Genomic DNA, 25,673 nt, shown 5'->3' on the forward strand with positions numbered 1-25,673 from the left:
CTTGTATAAACCATGAAAATTGGAATCATGTGAGCAGGTTAGATTAATTCTCCATTCTCATTATAAGCACAGGTGTAGCACAAACACCATGTGAAATAACCAATTAAAATGAAAAGAAAAATCTGCTTTTTCATTAGCTGCCTTCACTGCATGACCAATCAGAAAATTATTTAATATTAATATTCTGCATATACCAAAAGTAATTTTCATAGTAACTAACATAGGTAAGAGAGCAAAAACGGCTCTTTATCTATGGTACTATTCAAAATCTGCATTCTCTCGGAGGGAGCTCTGATAACTTTTTTTTTAAGCCCTTTTAAAAACATAATATCTTATGGATATTTATCTAAAAATAGGAAGAGTCTTTTTTAACAGATGAGAAGCCAAGGCTCCGAGAAATTAAGTGACTTATTTGAGGTCACATGTTACCCAGGAGAATGTTAATAATTTGCTGAATGACACAGAGCTGGCAAACGGTAGCAAGCATCCCCCCTGACAATATTCTGACCAGAGCATGGCCGCTACTGTGCCACCCATCTAGAATATTCCAGACTAAATAGGTATCTAAACATGAGCTGGTTTTGAGCCAATCACCACTGGCAATAACCCTACTGTTGATCCAAGAATAAGCATGACTGAACATTTTGTAGATTTGGGGATTTTGATGACTGTACTACTTGTGTGCAAAGACAAAGAAAAGGCTACACATAAGAAGACTCAGTAACTTGAGTTATCTATATTCCAAAGCTTGCCTCCTTCACACTCATACATTCACATTTCCAAAGACCAGTTCATGATAACCATCTCAGGTCTGAATCCATGATTGTTAAATCCATGGGATCGGAAAAATTACACGTCAGGTTTGAAAAGGGCTTTAACCATCACCTAGCTTGGTCACTGACATGAATCCCCTCTCTGATATCCCCACCAGGTAGATGGGTAACCTCTACTGGACTGTTGTTTTTTTTTTTTTAATTTATTTTATTCAAGTATAGTTGATTTACAATGTTGTGCTAATTTCTGCTGTAGAGCAAAGTGATTCAGTTATACACATATATACAGTCTTTTTCATATTCTTTTCCATTATGGTTTATCACAGGATATTGAATATAGTTCCCTGTGCTATACACTAGGACCTTGTTGTTTATCCATTCTCTATATACTAGTTTGCATCTGCTAACCCCAAGCTCCCACTCTGTCCCTCTGCCACCTCTCCCCACCCTTGGCCACCACCAGTCTGTTCTCTGTGTGCTGGACTCTTTCTCATACAGCCCTGGCCACCTCAGCGGACAGCCCACTCCGTCTACGGACAAGGTAACCCTTAGAAGGCTCTGCCTTACCTGACCTAAAATCCTTTCACCAGGACAACTCCTCTGGGTAATTTAAACAATCCTAATCTCACTTCTTCAGGATAGCTTTTCAAACATTTAAACTATAGCCACCATGCCGCATAGGCTTCTCCCTTCTTCGCCCTAGGTTAAACATCTGTGATTCTTAACGAGTTCTTTCTCGAATGTGAGCTCTAGGATTCTGAGTCCACTCATCCCTTGGGCCACTCTCTGCTCACAATGCCGAGCCTGGCTATGCACCTCTGCAGGTCTTCAGCGGACAACACTAAATGCAGGTACTCCAGGCCCGCTCTGGTACCCGTGGAGAGAAAAAACACCTCAGCAGAGCTTCTCAGTTAAGGGCCCACAGGTACTACGTGCTATTTGCTTCTCTTTGGGTGGCAGTGACCATTTGTTGTTATTGACAACACAGACGTAGGCCACCTATAGGATTCGTAGATGTAAAAGTGGGAATCCTTTCATTAAATAAAAATTTTAAAACCTTGAAAACCTAAGAACACCTATCACTTTATCCGAACTGCTTGACCACATTAGTAGGTATACTTGGAAGTTCTTGCTTTTGCAAACTTTAATTAAAAACAATATTTGTGGGCTTCCCTGGTGGCGCAGTGGTTGAGAATCTGCCTGCTAATGCAGGGGACACGGGTTCGAGCCCTGGTCTGGGAAGATCCCACATGCCGCGGAGCAACTAGGCCCGTGAGCCACAACTACTGAGCCTGCGCGTCTGGAGCCTGTGCTCCGCAACAAGAGAGGCCGCAATAGTGAGAGGCCCGCGCACCGCGATGAAGAGTGGCCCCCACTTGCCACAACTAGAGAAAGCCTTCGCACAGAAACGAAGACCCAACACAGCCAAAAATAAATAAATTAATTAATCAATTAAAAAAAAAAAAGCTGTCTCTCAAAAAAAAAAAAACAATATTTGTTTCAATATGATGGACATTATCAGTACACGTAGGACATAGTAAACTCTCAGAATGTTACTGAATTATAATTCCTATACTTATATGAAACATATATTATTATCTAGGGTCATGGTGGACATCTTTATCTGAAAATAACTGAGTAAATAGCAAAATATTTTATTTTTAAAAACAACATCACCTTTTCAATCCTAAAACCATCCTAACATTTGATTCTCTTTGGTGTATTTTATGATTTTCCTCAACCACCTTATATGTATGCTCTTTGGAACCAGCTATATACAGCAAGACCATGTATTTAGATGGCTTGGGGTGAATTCAGATACGAAAACATTTTCCTTCTGGGCAAAGTAATAAAATGACATTCTTGCTCCTCCCACTATAAGTCAAACAGAGGTCAGTTCCCCCAACTCTGTATCTGTTTAAATAAACTGGTCCAGCTGTTTGTTTCTAAAATGCCCTTTGACCTTGTGTCTCATCCTCTCCGCTTCTGTGACAGAATGCTTTACTTTCCATTGTAGAAGATTCTAAATGATCAAGAATCTTCTAAACACTGAACCAAAAAAGACCTTTGGATTGTATGTAAACTTACATGAACATATTCCCTTCTTATAACACTGTCATTTCAAGAAGCATCAGTAAAATAGTTATTTTAAACTCATATGTATGAATACATAAATATATATTAGAGCTTGAACATAAGAAGAAACAGTGTTTTTTAAGAGAAGTAAAAAAGAGAATGACAAAATTCCAATTTCAAAGTACAATAAAAAATACATTCTCCAATATCCATATAATAGTTTAAGATGAAATATACCCATGAAATACACACAATCTTTGGAATTTTCCATATTGATAAAGTCTTTTTAAAAAGCCTGTGTGTTTAAAAATGTAAGAGAAAACTTTTGCAATTTTACAATTGATGTCCAAACATTATAGCCCTTAAAACTCAGATGTATAATGTCAGGAATATGCGACAACAGGACAGTTTTTCTTACTCATTAAAATAGTTTCACACCTTGGTTTAATAGAGTGTAGTTCAAATTTGCCATAGACTGGGCATTTTAAAGGGTAATCCTTTTAGTTAAGTATCATTTAAGGTTGAGAAACGTACTGTTTGCATTTCCATATTTCATTCCAAACATCAAGGTATATGTTTTTAAAAATCCCATTTTGCTTTGAAAACACAATCTTCTTTTGTGAAGTATTTTTTAAGAACTGGACACCCTGTAGGTGGTAGAAAACTGAATTAGAGAAAGAATTCTTAAATTTCCTTTACTCATAGAATCATGGATTAGAATTTCTTCCTGTGACCAAACTGTCTCCTTTCTCAAAACAAGAAGTTTCACAAAGGAAAGGAAGATAATGGATGGGCTTTAGAGCTTTATTCCATGTCAAAATAAACAGAGATGTATTTCTTTTTACCTAATTATTTGTTTAAGACTCAAGTCCCTTAATAAAGGGGGAGTGGGAGGTTGAAAGGGGAGCAAAACCTTCAAATATCTGAGACATGGGATCATCTAAAAACTGAACTTTATCATTTGCATTTTTAAAATAGGAATCAGACAAGGAGAATGGGGGATGAATCTTGATTTACGCTAAAAAGAAATACAGGAAGTTTTGCTCTATTCTTTCTTATCTTTGCCCCTAGATGTTTATTTATTATTAGACTTTTTTTTTTTTTTTCCCATTCTGCTAATTCCACGTATCTCCTTTTATTCTCGGTCTTTGGATACCTGAATAGTTTTCTGAGCAAGATCTGGTAGAACAGCTTTCTAAAGTTGACCTTTGTCCTTTAGTTTATCCTCCACTCCCTGCCCTGGTTCCTTCCCACGAAACTGGATTGTTAAATTTAGTTTTCTCTTTGTGAGAACCAGGAGGGGTGGCCAGATCATAGCGGGCATCCATTAGGACCAAACACCAGGTATATCTGCCCAGTTCCACAGGCAACTTTCCCATATGGCTTTGCCCTTGGTCTTCCTTGTATGGTTCTCCATAATACTGACAAAAGGAAGGAAAAACTACTTGCTCACTTTCAGAAATGGAATTTTCACCTTTACTCAATTCTACTTCTCAGTGTTTACCACCTTACTTATTCACTGATGATTAAGGGGAGCCCATATTTTGTTACTTTAACATGCCACAGCCCACTCATGGAACTGCATCAAATCAAATAAAAATAAAATTCTGACAAAATGCTGTTGTTCCTAAACAATGACATGACTCTCAGTCATTCCCATAGTGCTTCTTGCCAACTAGGCATAAGTGACTAGCCAGCAGGATGGTAAGTACCCATTTAAGTATGTAGAAATGTCATTTTACAATACGTACCCTCCTTTGCCCAAGAAGCTAAAATTATTAACTATTAAGAAAAGATTTCATTAAATAACAGGATATGGTAGTAAAAATGCTTTATAAACCTATACTATCCATTAAAGAAAGTATTAATTATAGTCATCTTGATTACTATTTAGGTATACTTAAGATACAGACTTTAATAGTAATAAAAATTAATACCATGAATTCTTAAGTATCAAGATTAGTACTGGTGATTTCTGCATGCACGATTCTTCATTCAGTTAAACATGAACAACATGCAACTATAATAGTTAATTGCTATATAATTCATTTTATTTATATTCATTGCTATAAATATTTTTATAGAATTAAGCCTTGTGAAATATCTTCAAATATAAAATTTCACATTGGAAAGTAGTTGCTGGATTCCAGAGTTTTGTTCTTTCTTTTTCCGTGAATTTTCTTGATGTAGCATTTCTTTCAGCTTTATCACAGTCATTTAAAGAAAACTATATATCCTACTTTTTTTTTTTAAGTCAGCATTTTCTAATAACTTTAAGGCCTGTTTTATAAACAAACGTTTCAGGGAACGAGTTCTAGCTGTCTCCCACATAACACTCTGTTTTTTAAACAAGAAATCGACTTCAAAATCTTTTGTTGGAATTCTCTATTTTAGATTTACATTTACTTATTGGATTTAATGATCTGTAACTGGCAGGTTTCAGGGTCCAAGCCTTCTTCTACACTCCCTTTCTTTGTGAAGTAAAATTTCATGAAACATGATTTTAAGACGCTCAAGAAAGTTGATTCAATCTCAAGTCAAACCTAATGAAATCATGTTTTTGGCGCTGTCTTCTAGTTTCTCAACCTCCTCCAGGATCTGACAGTTTCAGGACTGCAATACATCATCTGTGTGTCTGAGGGCGGGGGAGGTGACTGAACAGGAGGGGAGAAGGGAGCATGTGTTTTGCTCTCCATCCACTCTAGAAACATAATATCGGAATTTTGCTCAAATCACAAGAAGCCCATCAATCAGAGGTCTGAGAAGGTTCCCCTTCTCTAGAAGTGATGGGTATATTTGGCAAACTACTCTAGAAAAAAACTGAAGCTGAGACAGTTGAGGAAGTTAATTATATATAAAATGTCTTCCAAGCAACTAGTGAAAAAAGTCACTAATTAGTTGAAAAATATAATGCAAAGTAAAAACAAAACCCAAGTTTCATTTTGGACTTTATATGTTGAAATAACTTGCAAACACTTCATCACTTGGTTATATATTACAGAAAGTTTTCCTTGAAAGCAAATTGGAAAATGACTTTTTTTTACTCTAAAAAAAATAGAAGCTCAGCTTGCTAAATCCTTTCATCTGAACTGAATTCAAAGCAAGAGTGGCTCCCTTAGAGCAGAGTCTCTAATTCTTTTGCTACCTTCTAGATCACTAAAGCCTTAGGCTCTAAACTCAGTAGAATGAATTGTAGGGATGTATCACTAGACCTAGCATAAGAAATACCCAATAGTTATACGTATCTTAAGTATCCATATAAAGCATAGGTAACCAAATGGCATTTACAAAATATTTACTTAAATGTGACAATTTGTCAAATTTGATTTTGTATAACCTTATAAGTATTTTTTTAAAAATGTGGTTTACTTAAAGTATATGAAATTAAAGTGGTTATTAGCACAATGATTAAGCAATAGGATAATCTAGGATAATCTAGCAAAACCTCCTTTACTAATAAAAAGCTAAAATGGGAATAATAATATCTTCAAAGAATAAATGTGTCTCTTTGATTTAAGCTGAACCATTTTTCATATAAATTCTAATTTTCCCATATTCACAAAATTCAATAAAATTGCATCTAACTAAACATCCCTTAAACATTACAGAATAAGTATATAGTTATTTAAAACAAATCTTAATGTTCTCCCAATTTCCATTGTAAATAGGATGACCAGATAATTTATCATCTACACTGGGACAATTTTGAGAGTAAAAAGAACATTATTAATAATTATGCTGGGCAACAGGCATAAACCATGGATGTCCCATGCAATTGGGGTGTATGGACTACCCTACTGATCAAATATGCACCTATTTTCCCAAATAGAATTTCCCCTGAATGATTGGATTTGACCAGCCCAGCATGCATACTGTGTTAGGTGACCAGCCCAGCATGCATACCGTGTTCTAGAATCTCAGCACCATCTTGGAGTAGCTCTCAGCTCTTTCCTTTCTCTAGAATCTCTCCTTTATTTGCCTCAAGCCTTCACTAACTAGAAACTTCCAGGCCTGGAGTCTCTACTCGTGCCAAGGGAAGATATCTCAAAATTTAGCTCGATTTTTTCTTTTCACCTGGTCACAGATTAGGTTCGACCTGAATGGAGGCCTGTGTCTATTCCTCAGAATGTTCACTGTAACTTCTGTTTCAATTAGCAAAGTTTGAAACCTAAGCTCTATGTAATGTATATCAATATGTAACCTGTAGGCCCTTATATACAAATGGAACCACTTAAACTAAAAGGCAAAATCTCTCAGTTGATGTATATGACAAAATCTTTCAAATGAGGACAATAAAACCAACAAAATGACCTCCTCTTGGAACTTGTCAAATCTTTGAAAAATGCTTATGGTCATTGAAGTCACATTGGGGAAAGTTCGGAGAATGTACATTTCACTTCTGAGTTGCCAGCCTTTTCTTTGAACACCATTGCTCATAATTATCACAGTCAAAACACGGGCCACGGGCAGGAAGAGTGAGAGCACTGTCTGGTGGGAAGAATACGAGAACTGAGTAGGAAAACTGCCACTTACTGGCTCTGAGATCATAGCAGTATTTAGGTGCTGGAATTGTGATGATCAAGTGAGTGAATGTTTACGGAAAGTGCTTTGTAAACTGTAAAACCTAAGACAGAGGTTTGCTGGGGACAGCGTCGTTATGATTCTCAAAAATACCTAATGGTACAAAAACGTATATACAAATTCTTATGGCAGCAAAAGATGGAAACAACCCAAATGTCCATCAACAAACGAACTAATAAAGAAAATGTGCTATATCCATACAGTGGAACATTATTCAGCCATCAAGAGGAATGAAGTTTGACACATGCTACGTGAATGAAACTTGAAAACATAATGCTAAGTGAAGGAAACGAGTCACAAAAGACCACAGATTTTGTGATCACATTTATGTGAAATGTCCAGAATAGACAAATCTATAGAGACAGAAAATAGATTTGTGGTAGAGTTGGGGACGGAAGTATGGGGAGGATGCAGGGCTTCTTTTTGAAGTGGTGAAAATGTTCTCAAATTGACTGTGGGGATGGTTGCCCATATCTGTGAATATACTTAAAACCACTGAATTGTACAATTTAAATGAGTGAATTGCGTGGTATGTGAATTATATCTCAGTAAAGCTGTTAAAAATAAATACATAATGGTGGAATGCACGAGACACTGGACCAGGCCCTCCTTGCCTCTAATTAGGGGTGTAATGTTGTAAGGCCCTGAGCCTCATCTGTTAAAGGGTACACACAATCCTATCCAGGACTTGGACTCTGTCATTCTATAGCATTGTTTCTAAAATTTTAATCCGTGCTGCCTTTGATAAACTTCAAAATTTCCTATCCCTTTGTTACTTGCTATTTCAGAAGAAACAGCATGACAAAAATCAAAAGTTAATTCCCAAGACCCTTTTGTATACTACATTCGCTCGGAATGATTCTGATCTGCCTTTTCTGGCCACTCTCTCCAGTCCCCACTTGGCCCTGAGGATGGGAATCCCTGACATAACCCATTGCACTGTCCTTTCTGTAAACAGTCCTGCCAGGTAACTAGCCATGGGGGCTTAGACCTGACATCTTTGGACACATACAATTCTTTCCATTAGCTTTTCAACATCTCCTACACTCTATCCTTTCCAAGTACATATGAACTCTGACCCAAACTAAGGATCAAATAAAGTCAACCGTAGCAGACGTTTTAGTGATACAGGCCAACAAAACCCTTCAACTAGACAACAACACTCAAAACTACCAGTTTACATTCAAATCAGCATCCTACAGTAGAACATACTGGAAACTTAAAAGATATATATTTTTAATCATGGTGCATTTAATTCCAACCCTCTGCAATATACTATTCTTTTTTTTTTCATAAATTTATTTATTTTTGGCTGCGCTGGGTCTTCATTGCTGCATGTAGGCTTTCTCTAGTTGCGGTGAGCGGGGGCTACTCTTCATTGCAGTGCAGTGGCTTCTCTTGTTGAGGAGCATGGGCCCTAGCTGTGCAGGCTTCAGTAGTTGTGGCACGTGGGCTCAGTATTGTGGCTCGTGGGCTCTAGAGCGCAGGCTCAGTAGTTGTGGCACACGGGCTTAGTTGCTCCGTGGCAGGAGGGATCTTCCTGGACCAGGGCTCGAACCCATGTCTCCTGCACTGGCAGGCGGATTCTTAACCACTGCACCACCAGGGAAGCCCCAATATACTATTCTTGAAAAATAGTGACCAAATCAATAGTAAGCCAGATGTCTCCCATGACAGGAAATACGTTTTTGACCTAAGTTACATTTAGAATCCAAGACCAATAATTCCCATGGGCCTGAAAGAGTTAATGTATTTGCAAAAGGGAGTACTTTTTCCCTTCTTCAGTGATGGGATCTAATCTTGTGGCCCTTTAACCACATTGGTTAAGAGGGTAAAAGGAAAAAGGAGCTCTCAAGGGTGGGAAGAGATTAAGGTTTTTTGTTTATTTGTTATTGTTCAGGTGTCAAGAGCCCAATAGAGTTAATTATTTCCCATATTCATGGGTCAGGCTTAAAGGCCTCATAAGAATGGAAATAAAATAAGGAGGAAAATATCAAAGGCTATGAGGGCATGTAACGGGACAGCCCTGTATTTGCCAAAGTTACAAACATCCATGTTGTTGGCGTGTTTTTTTGGTTTGTTTTTTGCTCTTTCATTTTATTTTCTTAAACATCTTTATTGGAGTATAATTGCTTTACAATGGTGTGTTAGTTTCTGCTGTATAACAAAGTGAATCAGCTATACATATACATATATCCCCATATCTCCTCCCTCTTGCGTCTCCCTCCCACCCTCCCTATCCCACCCCTCTAGGTGGTCACAAAGCACCGAGCTGATCTCCCTGTGCTATGCGGCTGCTTCCCACTAGCTATCTATCTTACATTTGGTAGTGTATATATGTCCATGTGTTGGCGTATTTCTGTTGTTATTTTTTTTAAATGCTCTCTTTCCCCTTAAAAATTAACAAAAGAAGCACAACAAAACCCTGATAATCTACACAAAGTTCCAGGCATTCACACATTGGAGCCACGCAGATCCAAGACATTTGCCCTCAGAAACACTCCCTCCCCACGCACCCCTGGCTCCTCTCCATTTTTGAGAAACTTGTCTTATTCAACAAGGAGGCAACATTTGCCCCATTTTTTACTATTTCAGGCTGCCTCTTTAATCACTCAGAAATGCTGTTTGTTTTAAGTAGGTGCAGCCTGAAGCCGGAGGGTGATGTAAGTGCGAGGGGAGAGGGGGGTCTCTGTGGGCACAGCTCCGTGCCCCAGTGCTCAATGGTTAATCACCCAACACCAGCCCGAGCAACTGTTGACACAAAATACGTGGAGATCAGGTCTGTGCAAGCAGAAAATACCAGAAAGGCAAACTATATGTAAACACACTTAAGACAGATTTGACAAGAATAGACCTCAACCTGACTTGCTAGGAAACTCCTCAAGCCGAAAAATGTCAATGTTCCTCTCCACTGAGGCTGTTTCCCCTGACAAAGTTTCCTTTGAGAAGAAAAAGAGTAACATTTTCAAAACTAAAATGAGTTTACAGAAGTCAGCGGACACATGTGTCCCCTTGATGCACACAGTGTGAGTTTCGAATGTGCTCCTACATGCAGAAGTTATGTAATATAATACAGTTCTTGCAGGTACCCCTGGTGCAGAGCCAAACGAGAGAGAGAGAGAGAGAGAGAGAGAGAGAGAGAGAGAGAGAGAGAGAGAGAGAGAGGAGAGAGAAGGAGGGAGGGAGAGGGAGGGAGAGAGGAAAAAACCAGCTTGCGCAAACAACCACAATTCAAAAAGTTATTTCTCCTGACCTATAAAACTCATGCAAAGAAGCAAATGGATAATGCTTAAGCAGTCTTTTAATCTTATCTAACTGACACCTGACAACCCGTTACTTATAGATTGTTAATGCCCCAACTAAAAAGTTTGTCATGTACAAAATTACTAGAGAAAAAGATTGAACGCCTGAGGAAAAAACAAATTTTGCTGTACAATAACTTCAGAAATTCCGAGCCTATTATCTGTCATGCCCTTCACAGACTCAGAGCCTACCGCTAAAAACAACTGATTTATCTTTATTATGAATCCGAAAGTGACAGCACACATGTTTTTCATGTCTTGCGATAATGTTTAATTTCATCTAGTTTTTATTTTACAGGGCTTTGATTTGCTTATTTAAGATGAAGAAGAGTAACAACTTTGTAATGAATTGTCGGGTTTGTCTCTTTATCAAAGGCCCTGTTGTGTGTGTGTGTGTGTGTGTGTGTGTGTGTGTGTGTGTGTGTTTCCCCCCGCTTCTCATGTAAAATGGGAATCAAAATCAGCTTCAGAACATTCACCTTGCTTCAGTTCACGTTTTTACACCGTCTAGAATATCAGGGCTGGAAGAGGCTTATTACACTGCCACCAATTCCGCAGCCCTCCCCTTCCATTTAAGGCAGAGGAAACTGTTGCCCATGGAGACGAAGTGAGTTGATCAAGGACACACATCTACTTGGTGAGGAGTGGGGACGACAGATGACATGTTTGGACTCCAAACATTCTTTCCCCTGCGTACTCCCTCCCCTCCCCCTCACTCGCCCTGTGTCAATTGTGTGTTGTGAGGCTGACAGGGGGATTTGTTCCTCTGCCACCTGTGGATGCTGGGACTTTCCTCCTTGACTGGGGTGCCTCTCAGCCCCTTACTTCCCACACTCTCCTTAAGGGAGTCAGCTCCTGCTCTGCCGGCCGGGTGACACCAGCGGAGTTCTTTCCGTTTCTCTGATCGGACACTCGTGCCAAGACACTGAAAACAGTAAATCTGCTCAATTAGGACTTGCACCAAGTCCTGCTGACCTCCACACCACCATGTTCAAAGTCAAGCACCAAGCCACTGGTTTCACTGCCTTGAAAGGGATATTCAGGAACACTGGGTTCAGGATGGAATCAGTCTCCCAACCCACTCATCTCTGCGCCTCGCTGGAACCCCAACCTGGTCCTGAAAGTATCTTTAGGTTGTACCAACTCTCAGATTCAGACCTCTTTTTTTTTAGATGTTTTAGGACTTTAATGTCCTTCACATGGTCAACAAAAGACACTGACAATGGATGAACAATAGAGGAGAAGACTCTTCAGCAAAGATCTTCCCGAACTCACGGCATCACTGGTCAAACACCAGAAAGAGAACAGTCACGTGAACAAACAGTAAGGGAGTTTAACAGAGATTTTTAGTTTAACAGCATAACTGAAAAACGAAGAACCAACCAACCAACCAACCGTTCTTCTACCCACTGAAAGGAAAGGAAAGGTGAATCAGGGAGCTTCCAAATCTCTCACACTCTTGTCCTGAAAAGCTCAGAGACTGTCTTTGAATGTTGGCTGCAGGACAAACAGCAGTTACACAAAACAGTATCTGGACTTTCTAATCCATCTTCCTACAACCCACCCCTTCCTGTTTCTCTTCTCACCTAGACTCAGGGTCCCCTGGTGGAAGGGGCAGGGTTTCTCCATCTGGCACAGTGGTCCAACACCTACCCTTTCGTGAGGAGTTTCCATCTTTCCCAGTATTAACCATGTGATTGCACACAGTGGGGGAAAAACCTCTGAGTAAACTTAGCGAGTAAAACTTACAACAAAGTGTATTTCACAGACTGCAGAGTCATTTTCAAAGAGGATTGTTTGCTGGAAATTTTTTAAAAATCTGCAGACAAAAGCAGCGTCTCCTTTGAATGCCTAAGACTCTCTGACATGACAATACCTGAAGGTTTCAAAATTCACAGCTCTTTTCCCTGCAAGCTATTTGCTCAGCTTTCCTAAATAATACCCTGCGTGCCTGGTACCTTGCCAGCTCTGTCTCAGGCAATATGCAAGCTAAACATTTTTTGACTGATTTCAGTATTTTCTCATGAGCAACTAGACAGTATTTTATCTAGTGAATATTACTGACTGCTCTAATCTAAGCCCAGAGTAAGGGCCTGTAAAGGTAATATTATTAGAGTTGACACTCAAGGTAAAAAGCGTAGCAATTAACTGTGGCCTGGAGAAAAACAACCCATTCTGAAAGGTGCTGGAGAACTGTTCTATTTATATTTCTCCTTCTCTTCCTTCTTCTTTTAAAAATACTGCACCTGTTACTCCATTGATCAGTTAGGAAGTCTACCTTAAATGCAGGTTACACTTAAATTCTCAAGGGAAGAAGTTAAACCACCTGCTTAATAAAATTACCTCTTGTGTGTGAAGTGGTTCCATCCCTAGGTGATTCCTAGGCAAGGAAGATCACTATACACCCTGCACTTTCATTTTGTAGTTGAATAGGAAACAAATGACCCAGGACTCCTTGCTTGGTGCACTGTTTTTTCCTTTTACATCTGTTTTCCTTGCTTTTGTGTCATGCCTCTGTTTAGTTTTATTGACAAAACAATCTGTGCCTAATGTTTAAACAACATCTGTAAAATGTATTATTAAATTATGTTGGAAGAAAAAGCAGAGCAATTCTATGAAACCCCATGACCCCCTATTGATTTTTAGATCTCAGAAGTTGAAAGGATAATTTGTGAATGTTTTAACATTTACATCTACACAGGTACCTATATTTATAGAATCTTTGATTACTTATAAAAGTATTTGCTACATTATTACCATAACTCAGAAAGAAACTTGACCTTTTACAGTTGAATCTGTTTATTATAACAAGGGTGATCTTTTTTTTTTTTTTTAAATAAGTTTACATTTTTACCTGCCAGGGCCAGAAATCTCCAAAGATGACATACTTTTCCCCCCCACTGGTAATAAATGGGAAGTGATGGCTGAATGCTTTGCAGTTTTGAAGGCAATAAATGAAGAAACTAGGAAAATCTGGTATATGTACTAAATCTGAGAACTTTAAGAGCTATGATGGTTCTGTAAAGTGTCACCGCGGAGGTTCGGATGCTCCCTGGAATTTTATGCACCCTATTGACGGGGAGTGACTTTTCTGTCTACATACATACTGTATTTCACATAAACTATGTATTTTGCACCTAAGACCCATTGCCTTCTCAGAGAGGGTAAAGAACTAATCATGGAACATTAGGCCTTAATGGGAAAGTGTGTGGATGAGAAGGGGTAAACAAAGAAACTAACATTTATTCAATACACCCTAGGCCAGACCTCTGCCTAGGCAGGATGTGTCTGAGGCATCCAGCAAGAAAGATACAATGCGGGCACAAGTTTTCATCACATGTAATTCCCGAGCCTGCAACATGGCTGTGAAAACATATAAGGGAGTTTTATTTGACCATTCTACATTCATATTTTCAATATAAAAGAATAAAGTTGGTGTATTCGGGAGAGAAAAGAACCCAGTATTGACTTTGTGTGTGTGTGTGTGTGTGAGTGCGCTCTTTCTTCAAAGTTCTACCTACTTATTAAAAGACCAACCTAACCATCTAATCTTGAAATTTAAGAAGTTTCCACTTAAATGACATTCAACATATTAGTAATATTTTTGCACTGATATAACAGAAGTATTTATCACAACCACAACAACAATGAAAAAACAAAAAGACAAAAGCACCAAATGCTATTATTTATCACTTTTGGCTCAAATCATAATTGGGAGTGAGGGAGGAAAGGAAGAATAATACATACATTTATGGCACATATTGTATTTCAAAAATTATTATGCTTTAAGTCAAAGTCTACCATGGCATGCTAGACTGAAATATTTAGGCAATTAGTTATGGAGGTTGATTTTTAAAAACATGCAGTTGCCTCAAATACTTGGATAATTTAGGTAAAATTTTTTTACCCAAATTATTTGCCTAATTGCCTCAATTCTCAAAAAATGTGTTGGCATAGACTTGTTCTACGATGTCTCATCTAATAAATGTCACATTCCATCCCAGAACCCAATTCCTACAAGTACTAATACTAACCATTTTAAGAATACTCCTCTGTTTTTACTGACAAGTAGACCAAATATGAGTTAGAGCAGTTACTTCTTTTAATCCAAGTTTTCTCTTAATTAATCAAATCTGTCTTGTTGTTTTACATTTAAATTCTCCCTGTGATCCCCTCTCCCCGCCAAATCCCATCTGCTTTGTCCTTACTCAGCCAAGGCAAGTAGTATATATTACTTATGTCAATTAAAGACGCATAAAATTAGTTCAGCGATGGAATGAAAGAATGTTACAACGCACCAAACTTTTCTCATCTCATTTTTCTGTCAAAACCTAACTTCAAGCTGCATCGGCCAGGGTTTCTATGACAAGCTAACAACTGACATGAGTTTATATTTTTCACTTTCATATTGTGTATTTCAATACATTATGTTACTGCCAGTAATTGTGAGTGATCTACACCCAACCCGCCCTTCAGCATTTTATTAAATCTCTTCAACAATGACTCATAGTTCATACAAAATGTACATGTGTGTTAACAAGTCTTTAAAAATCCAAAAAGGAAGAAACACATTTTAAATGTTGTGTCTAAATGAAGTGAAGGGGAAAAGCTAAAATACTCGTGAAGTGTTTTTGTTTGTTTTTTTTTTTAATTATTATTTCCAGAATGAAGTAACTTACGCTTGATGCTCAATATAGGAAAAATATTTACAGGCTGTCAAAAAGACTCTGTGTAATGTTTTTATTACAATAAAGAAAAATGAAAACCACTTGGTAGTTGTGCTTTTTTCATCTTCAAGTCTGCCATCTTTAAGATTCTCTCACATCTTGGGTTTCAATACAGTACCGTCTGGGTTTCCCCATTTTTCCATCATATTTCCAACTCAAAGCCCAAAGAAAAAGAAATCTATTATCAGCTCCTTAAAAGGTGAAGGTCTGGATGAAAATTAATATACTGCTAAAAACTCAAATCAAATGTGGGAATGTCGTTATTCACCGAACTTAAGAGAAACAATTTATCTTACAACTTTTAGTTACTGGAGGGTAACTCTCTACCACAAACAAAGTTGTTGTAGAGTTGAAACAGTTGCCAAATGCTCAGCAATGAAGTGCAAGCATAGGTCACTTCTAATTCCATACACAGAAGCGAGAGCACATGAACATTACACGGTGCCAGATGAGCACGGAATTGGGTTTACATCCCACGTAATAAGTAAAAGTGATTTTCAAGTTATGTGCCTGTGCAGAATTGAGTATCAGTGTGAAGTTTAGGGCAAAGTCTGCATCTATGTTGAAAAATTATTATCTGGCATGTATTATAACTTTTTTTAAGTCCTTTTTTACCCCCTCTTAATTGCAAAACCGAGGCAGTCTGATTGTGATCACTGCGCAGAGAATCTAGGAAACGACAGTTGCATCCAGCTTGGTGTCACAGGAATGCCTGCCTGGCCGGGGGGCCACAGGAAATATCCCATAATGTCTTCTACCTGTGGCAAGCGGCTTGTATTGGAATCTGTTCTCTGGTAACGATGTTTGTGGGTGGAGCTTTCTAGCAACACTGAGGAGGAAGAGAGAAGGCCTGTGTGGTAGATCACCTGAATGGCAGCCCATTGCTTTCCTAAATGAAAGCCAGCCAGCCAGCCACTCCTTGGCCCTCAAAGTGGAACATTTCCCAGGGAAACAGATATTTGTAGAGCCTCCATTGTATTCAAATTGCCTCCCCATCAGTTTAGCTTTAAAAATGTTTAGGAATTTAGGTGTGCCTTCAAAATGGATGGTCTGCTCTATAATATCATCCAGAACAATTTGGAAGACAAAGTTCAATTATATAGTATCCAGAGTCTTGAAAATTAAGATACAGCCGCAGGTAAAAACAGGCAAACAAAAAAACCTCAGCAGTCACACGACTCCTAGTAACACACTCAGGTATAGTATGTCTTCCGTTGGCTCCTGATCCAGTTGACTAAAAGGGCTGCAAAAACTGATCTCCCAAGGCTGCCGTAAGGTCATAGAAATTGATAACCCTTACAAGCAATGCTTATGTGAGTCTGTCTGTGTCTTGAAGATAGTGCACTTTGTAAATTAATCCTCCAAAGGCAAATATATTGTAAGTAGCTTGTTATCTCTAAAATACTAAATCGAAGAATACATGGGATTATATTGATAGAAATTACATTTTCTGTAATGGGGCTTAATATATCTGAAATCTCTCCCAAAGGCTCCCAGACTCTCTAACAGAGAAGGGTCTGTTAATGTAGGTGCAATGGACATCAAGAACAAAGTTATTCACCAAAATGGATTAGGCCATGTAATCAGAGATTCTGTAATATTAATCTTTTGACACTTATTGAAAAGAAAGAAATACTTCTGTCTGCAAACTGGCATTCTCAGTTCTCCTCTTTCCCCAACCAGGCTTTGGGCCTTTTCTGGATTTTACTTCAAAGAGGATAAGGTTTCCTCATCATAAACCCTAATCTAAAAATATTAGGACAATTAATTAGACACAGTTTTAGAGGAGATCGGATTTTGATACCCTTCAAATATGACACTAGCTCTGGGTGATTGTATGAACCTGGCTTTCAGCACACTCACAAAGGGTAATAAATCATACTTCCTCAAAGGCTCCTTGCCACACCGCTGTACATTAAGTCAGAATATTGTTGGCTGGTACTTGGTACATAATCTCAGCTTTCCCCCCAATCAGGAGTTCACACATTTATTTAGAAACAGTATTGCACAGCTCTGAGATACATCGTTTTGAACAGTTTCAAAGTAGAAACATACATTTTTTTCTCTTTTTTCTATAGGGAGATAAGAAGAAAGGAGAGTCCATCCTGGAATGCATATCCCTAACAAATTCTAACTGAACTTAGTTATTCAGCGAATTTAAAACCTGACAGGTATGTGATAGTGGATTTCCTTGTTTCATAGAAAAGAGGATATCACTCTTTCTATTGATTATTCTTAAAAGTTAAAAAAAAAAAGTCATAGAGAGAGACATTTACAGAGCCATAGTGAACGTGAATTAAACACTAATATATACTATGCCTAAAATTTGTCACTTTATAAAGGAGGTGGAAAGCAATACACTGTTTTCTTTTCTATACTAGCAAGTGCTCTCACCCACCAGTCAACACTGTGTTCTCACCTTTGGATCAACAAGCCACCAGGGAAAACTGGGTGTGTCTTCTTAATGCAAAACATTAGCTGCAGGTCGCCAGAGGGGGAAGCAGATTGTGTGTAAACACAAAGCCAAATTACTTACCAATTGTTCACTTGAAGGATGGTGAGTCCTGTGTCTTGTGCCAACTGCTTTTTCTGTTCTTCAGAAGGGTAAGGGTGCTGAAAGAGGACAAAAAAGATAGGTTGTGCACGTACACTTTGGATACACAATGTGCATATCACATGTCAGGTGCAATGCTAGGTGCGAGGGATTCAATAATAAACACATATGCTCGTTAAAAAAAAATATGTGTACTTCAGGCAATATTTAGGCTATTTTGTCAATAACCTAAGAGTCTAGTGAGGTCTATAATTAAAGGTAAAAATGCTGAGGTGTGTCACTCTTATTAATGGAATACTACATCATCTAATTAATGGCAGTAAAAGACAAGCCAATTACCAAGATTAGTGAAGTGTATAAATAGCTACTTAGGATACTTGCAGAACCTTGATACTGAGTTTATTCTTTAACAGGTTTATTTGTTGCAAACACAAAATTCAGTAGGATCTTCACTGTATTTTATGGGATTAAAATAACAAGTTCTTTTTGAGCGTAAAAAAGTGTACCACCTTGACGTAATATTTTCTAGAACCACAGATTTTTAAAGCTGAATCATTTGGACCAACAAGCTCAGCTCAGGTCCCCGGGAGTTAAGCACTTCGTTAACATGATATTCTCCTCCCAAAACACCATGTTGCTGGATGCAAATATGAAAATTAAAGTGGGTGTATTTAAAAATAAAACAACACACTATTCATTTTAGCTCTTCTGCAAAGCACAAACAAATGAAATTCTACCCAAGTTGGTTTCCCTATCTGAATGTCAACATATGCTGGGATTCTGAACACAGGCCAATATAAGGTCAAAGACCAGCACATTTTGCGTGCGAAGAAAAAGCCTCAGGAGTTAAGAGTGGATAAAAAAATATTACAGGATTAAATAATAAAATGAAACCTATACCTCTTGTAAGATGTTTAGAATTCTACTAAGATTAGTTTTGGCAAGATACTTTCTGTTTAATAGTCAACTATATCTAAATTTGAAATATACATTTCTAAAGCCTGGGAGAGGAGCTGGGGGCATGGTTTCCATCCATTGGTGACATGGGCTACTTTGAAACACTGCACCCCAATAAATTCTCCCAAGATAATAATTGTTCCGATAGTCAACCTTCTATTCTCTTTATGAATGGGAAAGGGCACCCCCAACTCTCCATTTAAATATATGTGCCATTGGAAACCAATTCTGGTCTATTGAATGCTAATTAACATAGCTTTCAATCTTATTAATAATGTCTGATTAGATGCTAAGAAGGCTCGTTAATGACCACTTCAATGCTCTTACATATAAGTTTAAATATGTTCTATATCTATACACATGGGATTCGATTTGTGGAGAGCAGAGATGTAGCCATTTTCCCCATAAGCATTGTGTCTTGATTGTCACTTAATCAATAAATACACAGTTAGAATAAGGCTTTGCTTTCATGGAATATAGTGCCTCTCTCTAAAGAGCTCCAAGTATATTACAGACAGAATGGTAATTAATCCCCATTATATCCCTTTGAGGGACATAAATAGAATCTATTGTCCCTCCTGTTTTACTGGTGAGGAAACTGGCCAGGGGAAGGCACAGTCCGCAGCGACACGACCTAGGGACATTTCCTGTTTCCCATCCAGTGTCTAAGCCACATCATGACAGAAGGATATGGCAAACGGCTTTCATAATCTCCATTCCTGTCCCGCCTCAGAAACCTCCAGACCGCTCACCTTGCCCAGCAATGCGTGCCACCACCCAGCCCTGCCCACTTCCCAGATGGGCGTCCTCTTCTCCTCACCCCACCACACCCCTCTGTCCAGCCACTTGGTGTGTTCTTCCAACACACCAAGCTGTTCCCCCTACCCTCAGGCTCCTGCTCCAAGGTCACTGTCAGGTCTCAGCTCAAATGCCAAGCCTTACCCTCCCCACTCCCCACCGACCACCTTATCACTCTCACACCAGTTTTTCCCCTCTTTCTCTAATAGCAAGCATCACTCTCTGAAACACCCGTTCTGATTATTTCTTTCCTTGGTCATGCGTCTCTTTTCACTCATTTAGCATCTCTAACACCCTCGCCTTTCTCATTCACCATCCTTAAAGCCCAGACCTGCACATAAAGAAAACCAGTAAATATCAGTGGAACAAAGGAATGGCTCTGACTTGCCATGATACACAGATACTCTCCACTCAGATGCAACAACAAAATGTAAAATAAAAATTTTTTTAAAAGCCCACAGGAAGTATAAACAATCCAATTTGAGATCCACAACACGACTTTCCTTACTTCATTCCTAAAAGTGATGTCTACCCACTCTTCTCAAATGAAAGTATGTCACCTCCATAATCGGCAAAGATCATAGGTGACAATCACCCTACTCACCATTATGCCAGTCATCACAGGCAAAATCTCACAATTGGATACTGACCTAAAAATACACTAGCAATACACTGCCCTAAGGTTTAAAACATGACTTCCACTTCATAAAGGTTTGCCAGCCACACAATACAAACCAAATGAATCTTTTATCCTCTGAACTGAATACTGAATTATGGTTTCATATATAGTAGTTCTATGTCTACACTAGTTGAAGAATTGCACAAAGTTACATATGACCCTTTTAGACTGTATAAATTATGCTGCCATTCACTAACTATGAGACTTTGAAAAAGGGACAACTTCTCGATTTTATCATCTGGAGGTTAGCCAGGCTAGCAATTCTTGAGTAATAAAAGCCTGACTTTGAAATATGCAAATTTTAGCATCTAGCTGTTGGCACTATTTGCTATATAAAGCTGTACACTGATGTACACAAGTCATTTCCAATCTATAACATCTTCTGTAATATGATTTGCTTACAGTTTTGCAGGTCTTCTGGAAATCTCTTTCAGTGCTTTTCAATTGAATTAATAAATATGTCAATGGTCCCTCTTCACTACAGCTGGATGGCAACACCTTTTGCCCTGTCTTGTTAGTTGTGTCTTAATATTATGACCAGAACTGGATTAAAAATTAATATTTATGCCATTTACCTTTAGTTACTTTGAAAATTGGGAATTGTCACAGTCATTTATTTGTGCTGTGTTTTCAAGAGTATTTTTGCATGCCTCTTTGTGAGCAAGTTTTACATCCATTCTTAGAAAGCAAGTGGAATTCACATTTTATTTATGCAAAGGGTGTCAGGAAAATTCTCTTTGGATCATTAAAATTACCTGAATCATTATAGCTTCAAAGAGCTATCTATGGCCTGCAAATTGTCAGTGCAAGTTTAGGTTGTTTCTTTACATCATGCAGTTTCTGATTTCAGAATTTAAATATCATAAAATGAGAAAGTTCTAACCGTTTTTTTTCTCTGTCACTTTTCATGTGATCTGATTTTAAGTAATTGGAACAAACTGTGCCTAATTTCATGCAGCATAATTGCCAGGCAGCCTCAAGCTATGGAGACCCAGCACTCTGTCTCCATTAAACAATTTTCAGTTGTTCAGGATATATTTTTTTTAATAGAAATGAATGAGCCTGGATGAAATTAAATGTCACAATAATCTGGTCATTGTTAAGGGGGCAAAAGGTATCAACAAAATTCCTAAACCTTTGTCTATGGTAGACCGACTGATATTTTTCTTTTTTTCATAGTTCTTGAACCTGGTGTCCCACAAACTTTCAATTCCCCCCCCCACCCCCCCACCCCCCCCCCCCCCCCCCCCGGCCAAATATTCTGTAATTGCTAGAGTCACATGAAAGCCACAACTTCAGGTAGTTAATCCACAGTCAGCCAAAAATTCACAAAGAAGTAGGCTTTTTCACTGAAATCCAATATGTTTAACTATCTTAAATCCTATGCATCTTTACTAGATAAGCTTTTTGTGGACAGTATGAGTTATTCCTTTGTAGACTTAAAAAAATAAAAATGACTTGACAAAAACCCAACATGCCCCAGGCAAGGCTGCTGTGAAAACATTCAAAGCCCGGGTTGCGTTCCGCCCACAGGGCTAGTGAGGCCACGAGAAGGGCAAAGGTAGATGTCATTTTACAAAAGAGAGAAAGACGAGTGCCATATTAGGAAGAAAATGGAAAATTCATTCCAAACCATTGCAACCACAGGGCTAGGTTTCCCTTGCCATTTTCCTGAAGACCTCTGCTATTATGGCATCTAAATGGCAAGGACACTGGTTTAAGAAACATCAGTAGGTTCTTGTGAAGGAAAGAGGGATTGCACTTGCCAGAGATACCAATCAAGCTAATCACTATGGGATATCAAAGCAAATTTGACCACAGTCCAATAGACAGTGACAGGAGACCTCGGCTTCGTTGTGTACATTACCTTCCTGCCATTATCTCTTAAAAGCTTAATTATTTGCAAACAATTGATCAAGATGGGAATTTGAGAAAGGATGTGCAAGGGCCACTGGGAGAACGGCAACGCATTAAGAGAGTAAACAAAGTTACCTTTAGATCTTACAATAAGAATTAACGATTGAGACCGGAGAGCGGGGGCAGTGCAGTAGCTGCAAGGCTTCTTTCTTGAGTGTTTCCCATTTGATCTGCATTAACACCTCAGGAATGAGTGAAAGCCATAAAACAGTGATTATGTATGGGTAAAGCTGACCCTCCCTTCCAACATTAAACCTGCACACATGTATTAGGTGCGCTTCGCTGGGGAAAGAGCTGCTAGACTCAAAGGGAAAACAAGTGGCTTGGGCAGTGGAACCCGAGCTAAAGGCAAGAACTCACAAAATGATCATTCTGATTTCAATAATCAACACCCTGACTTCTTCCCAGTCTCTTGCTGAAATAGACCCTGCTTGCCACTCTTCTTGTGTTTCTAGATCTGCAGTGTGACTTCTAATAATGACCTCGGATGGCAGTGATGGCTCAATAACCCCATCAAAGAATAAAATGATCCCTAGAGTATGTGTCCTGTGTAACAGAAATAGAGGTTGTCTCAAAAAAAAAAAAAAAATTGAGGACTTCCCTGGTGGCACAGTGGTTAAGAATCCACCTGCTAGTGCTGGGGACACAGGTTTGTTCCCTGGTCCGGGAAGATCCCACATGCTGCGGAGCAACTAAGCCCATGCGCCACAACTACTGAGCCTGCGCTCTAGAGCCTGCGAGCCACAACTACTGAGCCCGCGTGCCACAACTACTGAAGCCCGCGCACCTAGAGCCTGTGCTCCACAACAAGAGAAGCCACTGCAGTAAGAAGCCTTGGCACCACAACGAAGAGTAGACCCCGCTCGCCGCATCTAGAGAAAGCCCGCACGCAGCAACAAAGACCCAACACAGCCAAAAATAAAATTAAAAATTAAAAAAAAAAATCTAAAAAGAGCTTACGTAAAAATTAAGTCTGAACGGTCCTTTCACCAGCCAGAGAGAATAGGAAGTGACAGAAAGAAAATGGCAATTTTCTAAAGAAAGTTATCTCTGCCCAATTCCAATCTCATATCTTGAGATGGGGACGGGACGGGGGTTTCTGATGTTGGTTATCTGGTATTTACAAGTTTACAATACATTGGAAGAAAACTTATTTCTGTAAACAGTCAAACCCACTCTTTCAGATGAGCATTAATAGGAAAAGAGAAACTCTTCAGCACACACAGATGGAAAATGTCCAACCTTCTATCTGAATGATATCCTTGACCAAATGTACCCCTTTCATCAAATTTTCCACCCCTGACTGCAAATGTGGATGCCAAGACAGTGATGAACTTTATCTTATCTACCCTGGTAACCAAGTTTCAATAATGGTCCCTCCCTCACTGCCTTGCCCACTCTAACAGCTCATTGTAATGGCAACAGAAATTTTGAAAATAATCCTGTACAGAGCTCACTGGTGAGATAATGGAAAGCTACACTGCCCCTTCTCAAGCCTCAGATTAGTAATTTCTTGTGACACAGAACTGCCTCTCCACCGAAACTGCAAAACAGCTATAACAAAGCAATAGAGGTGGAAGCAATTTTCAAGCAAAATGTTACATGCTATACTTTAAAAGGTATGGGAATAGGTACCGGGAGAGCTGATCTAACAGGAGGAATTATGGCAACTGTCCAATATCACCCTTATCAAGGCAATGTTCTGTTGCTTGGCTGAATATGTTGGAAGAACAATTTCGGAACTTCTTTTATCCTTTTTCCTCCAGCCCTTTGCCTCCTCCACAGCAAAGTTTAATGCATTAATATAAATTGACCTTGAGCTAAACTCTGGTATGTGATGGAGAGATACTCCCTTTAAAGAAGAAGAAAAAAAATCTACCATATGGCTCTTAACCATTGGATCTCTGTGTTCTTTTAAAAAACTTCTACTGAGTTTTTGTCACTAAGGGAATATTGTGGATCTGTCTAAATTAAAATAACCAGCTATATATGTGACCTCTAAGAGCAGAAGCAGAAGCCTGTTAACCAAATATATTTATATTTGTTTAACATCAATTTTTTTTGCCTGTAGAAACTTCTGCCACTTTAAATAAACTTGCAGCCCTTTTCCCCTTGTGCATTGACTATGAATAGCTTACACTGTGACAATTACATTGATCTAGGATACTTTTTTCCTTTAAAAAAATCCATAATGCTTCCCTATTGTCTTTCAGCTTTATGAATTAGTTTTACTGTTTCAGTGAATGCTTTTTTGTCTTCTGACTGCACATTATCAAAGAGACACTTTGTGCCTCTCATTTGCATTACAAAAGCAGTGTACCGTGCAGCAGAAGAGCATAGCGTGAATGCACAACAGTTGAGTCCTGCATCCTCACGCAGGCTGGAATCAAAAGAAGAACGGTGGTGTCTGTATGGCTAAGAAGCCAAAAATGTTTGGAGTATCATCAGTGAAGTCACAGGATTTCAACCTCTTTTCTTAATTCTCCACCAACGCTCCTAGATTACCCAGTTGCTCAAACTAAATGTTGCTCCGTTGATTGTTCAGCACTGGCTTTTTCTGAAGCCTAGTCAAGCCATTTTCCAGACAAGCCCTCCGGTTTGATTGCTTGTCTATCCAGCAGCAGTTATAAGAAGTTGCTAGTGGAGGTGTGCAAGCAGGAAGGTCAGGTGGGAATCTCTAAACTTGATCTTATCACATGAAAATGACGTAAGTGTGGAAGGAAAAATTGAACACTGGCTAGTATTTCGTAACAGTCCTCACTTTTGCACTAATGAGACTATACAATACACAGCACTGAAAACATTGTTTTATAGTTAATTATAAGAGGCTAATACTACAATGCCTCGCCTGTCTTTCCTATCTGATCTTTTAATTTCTTGTAAATATTAATTAAATATAAAATAAAAGCACTAAATAGAAAAAAACAGATACTACATTAAGGGATTTCATAGTCCTTTGTATTGGGGAATTTTTTTTAAGTTGCTTGCAATTCCATTATAATAACTATGTTTAGATGTATTCTTCAGTAGCTATAGATATGTTCCAGGCGTATTTTTAAATATATGCATTAAAGACATAAAATTTAGACTCTAAATTAGCAATTACTTATATCCTCCTCCTAAAAGTATTAAAATTCATGAAGAGTGCTAAAATTATTTTGAACAGTTATGATGATTAATGAACTCCCTGAATATTGATTCTCTTAGTAGGAAACCATGGCTATAAAAGGAAACACAAAAAGGCCAATAAGAAAAACAGGGTAAGAGGAGTACGGGGATGAGAGTGGGGGTGGGAAGAGGGGCCATGCT

General features: G+C 38.6%; 1 protein-coding gene across 7 annotated transcripts in view; it reads right to left on the bottom strand.

Moving 5' to 3' along the window:
- The window catches only part of MEIS1 (Meis homeobox 1), a 138,792-nt gene that overhangs the window by 6,750 nt on the left and 106,369 nt on the right, over positions 1-25,673 (bottom strand). For all 7 annotated transcript variants that reach the window (XM_082358465.1, XM_082358463.1, XM_082358460.1 and 4 more), the window contains one exon: positions 17,996-18,072. In XM_082358465.1, the coding sequence (XP_082214591.1) occupies positions 17,996-18,072 (77 nt within the window). The remainder of the gene's footprint in view (positions 1-17,995; positions 18,073-25,673) is intronic.

The sequence above is a fragment of the Balaenoptera borealis genome (assembly GCF_965194805.1).
Source record: "Balaenoptera borealis genome assembly, chromosome: 15".
Lineage (NCBI taxonomy): Eukaryota > Metazoa > Chordata > Mammalia > Artiodactyla > Balaenopteridae > Balaenoptera > Balaenoptera borealis.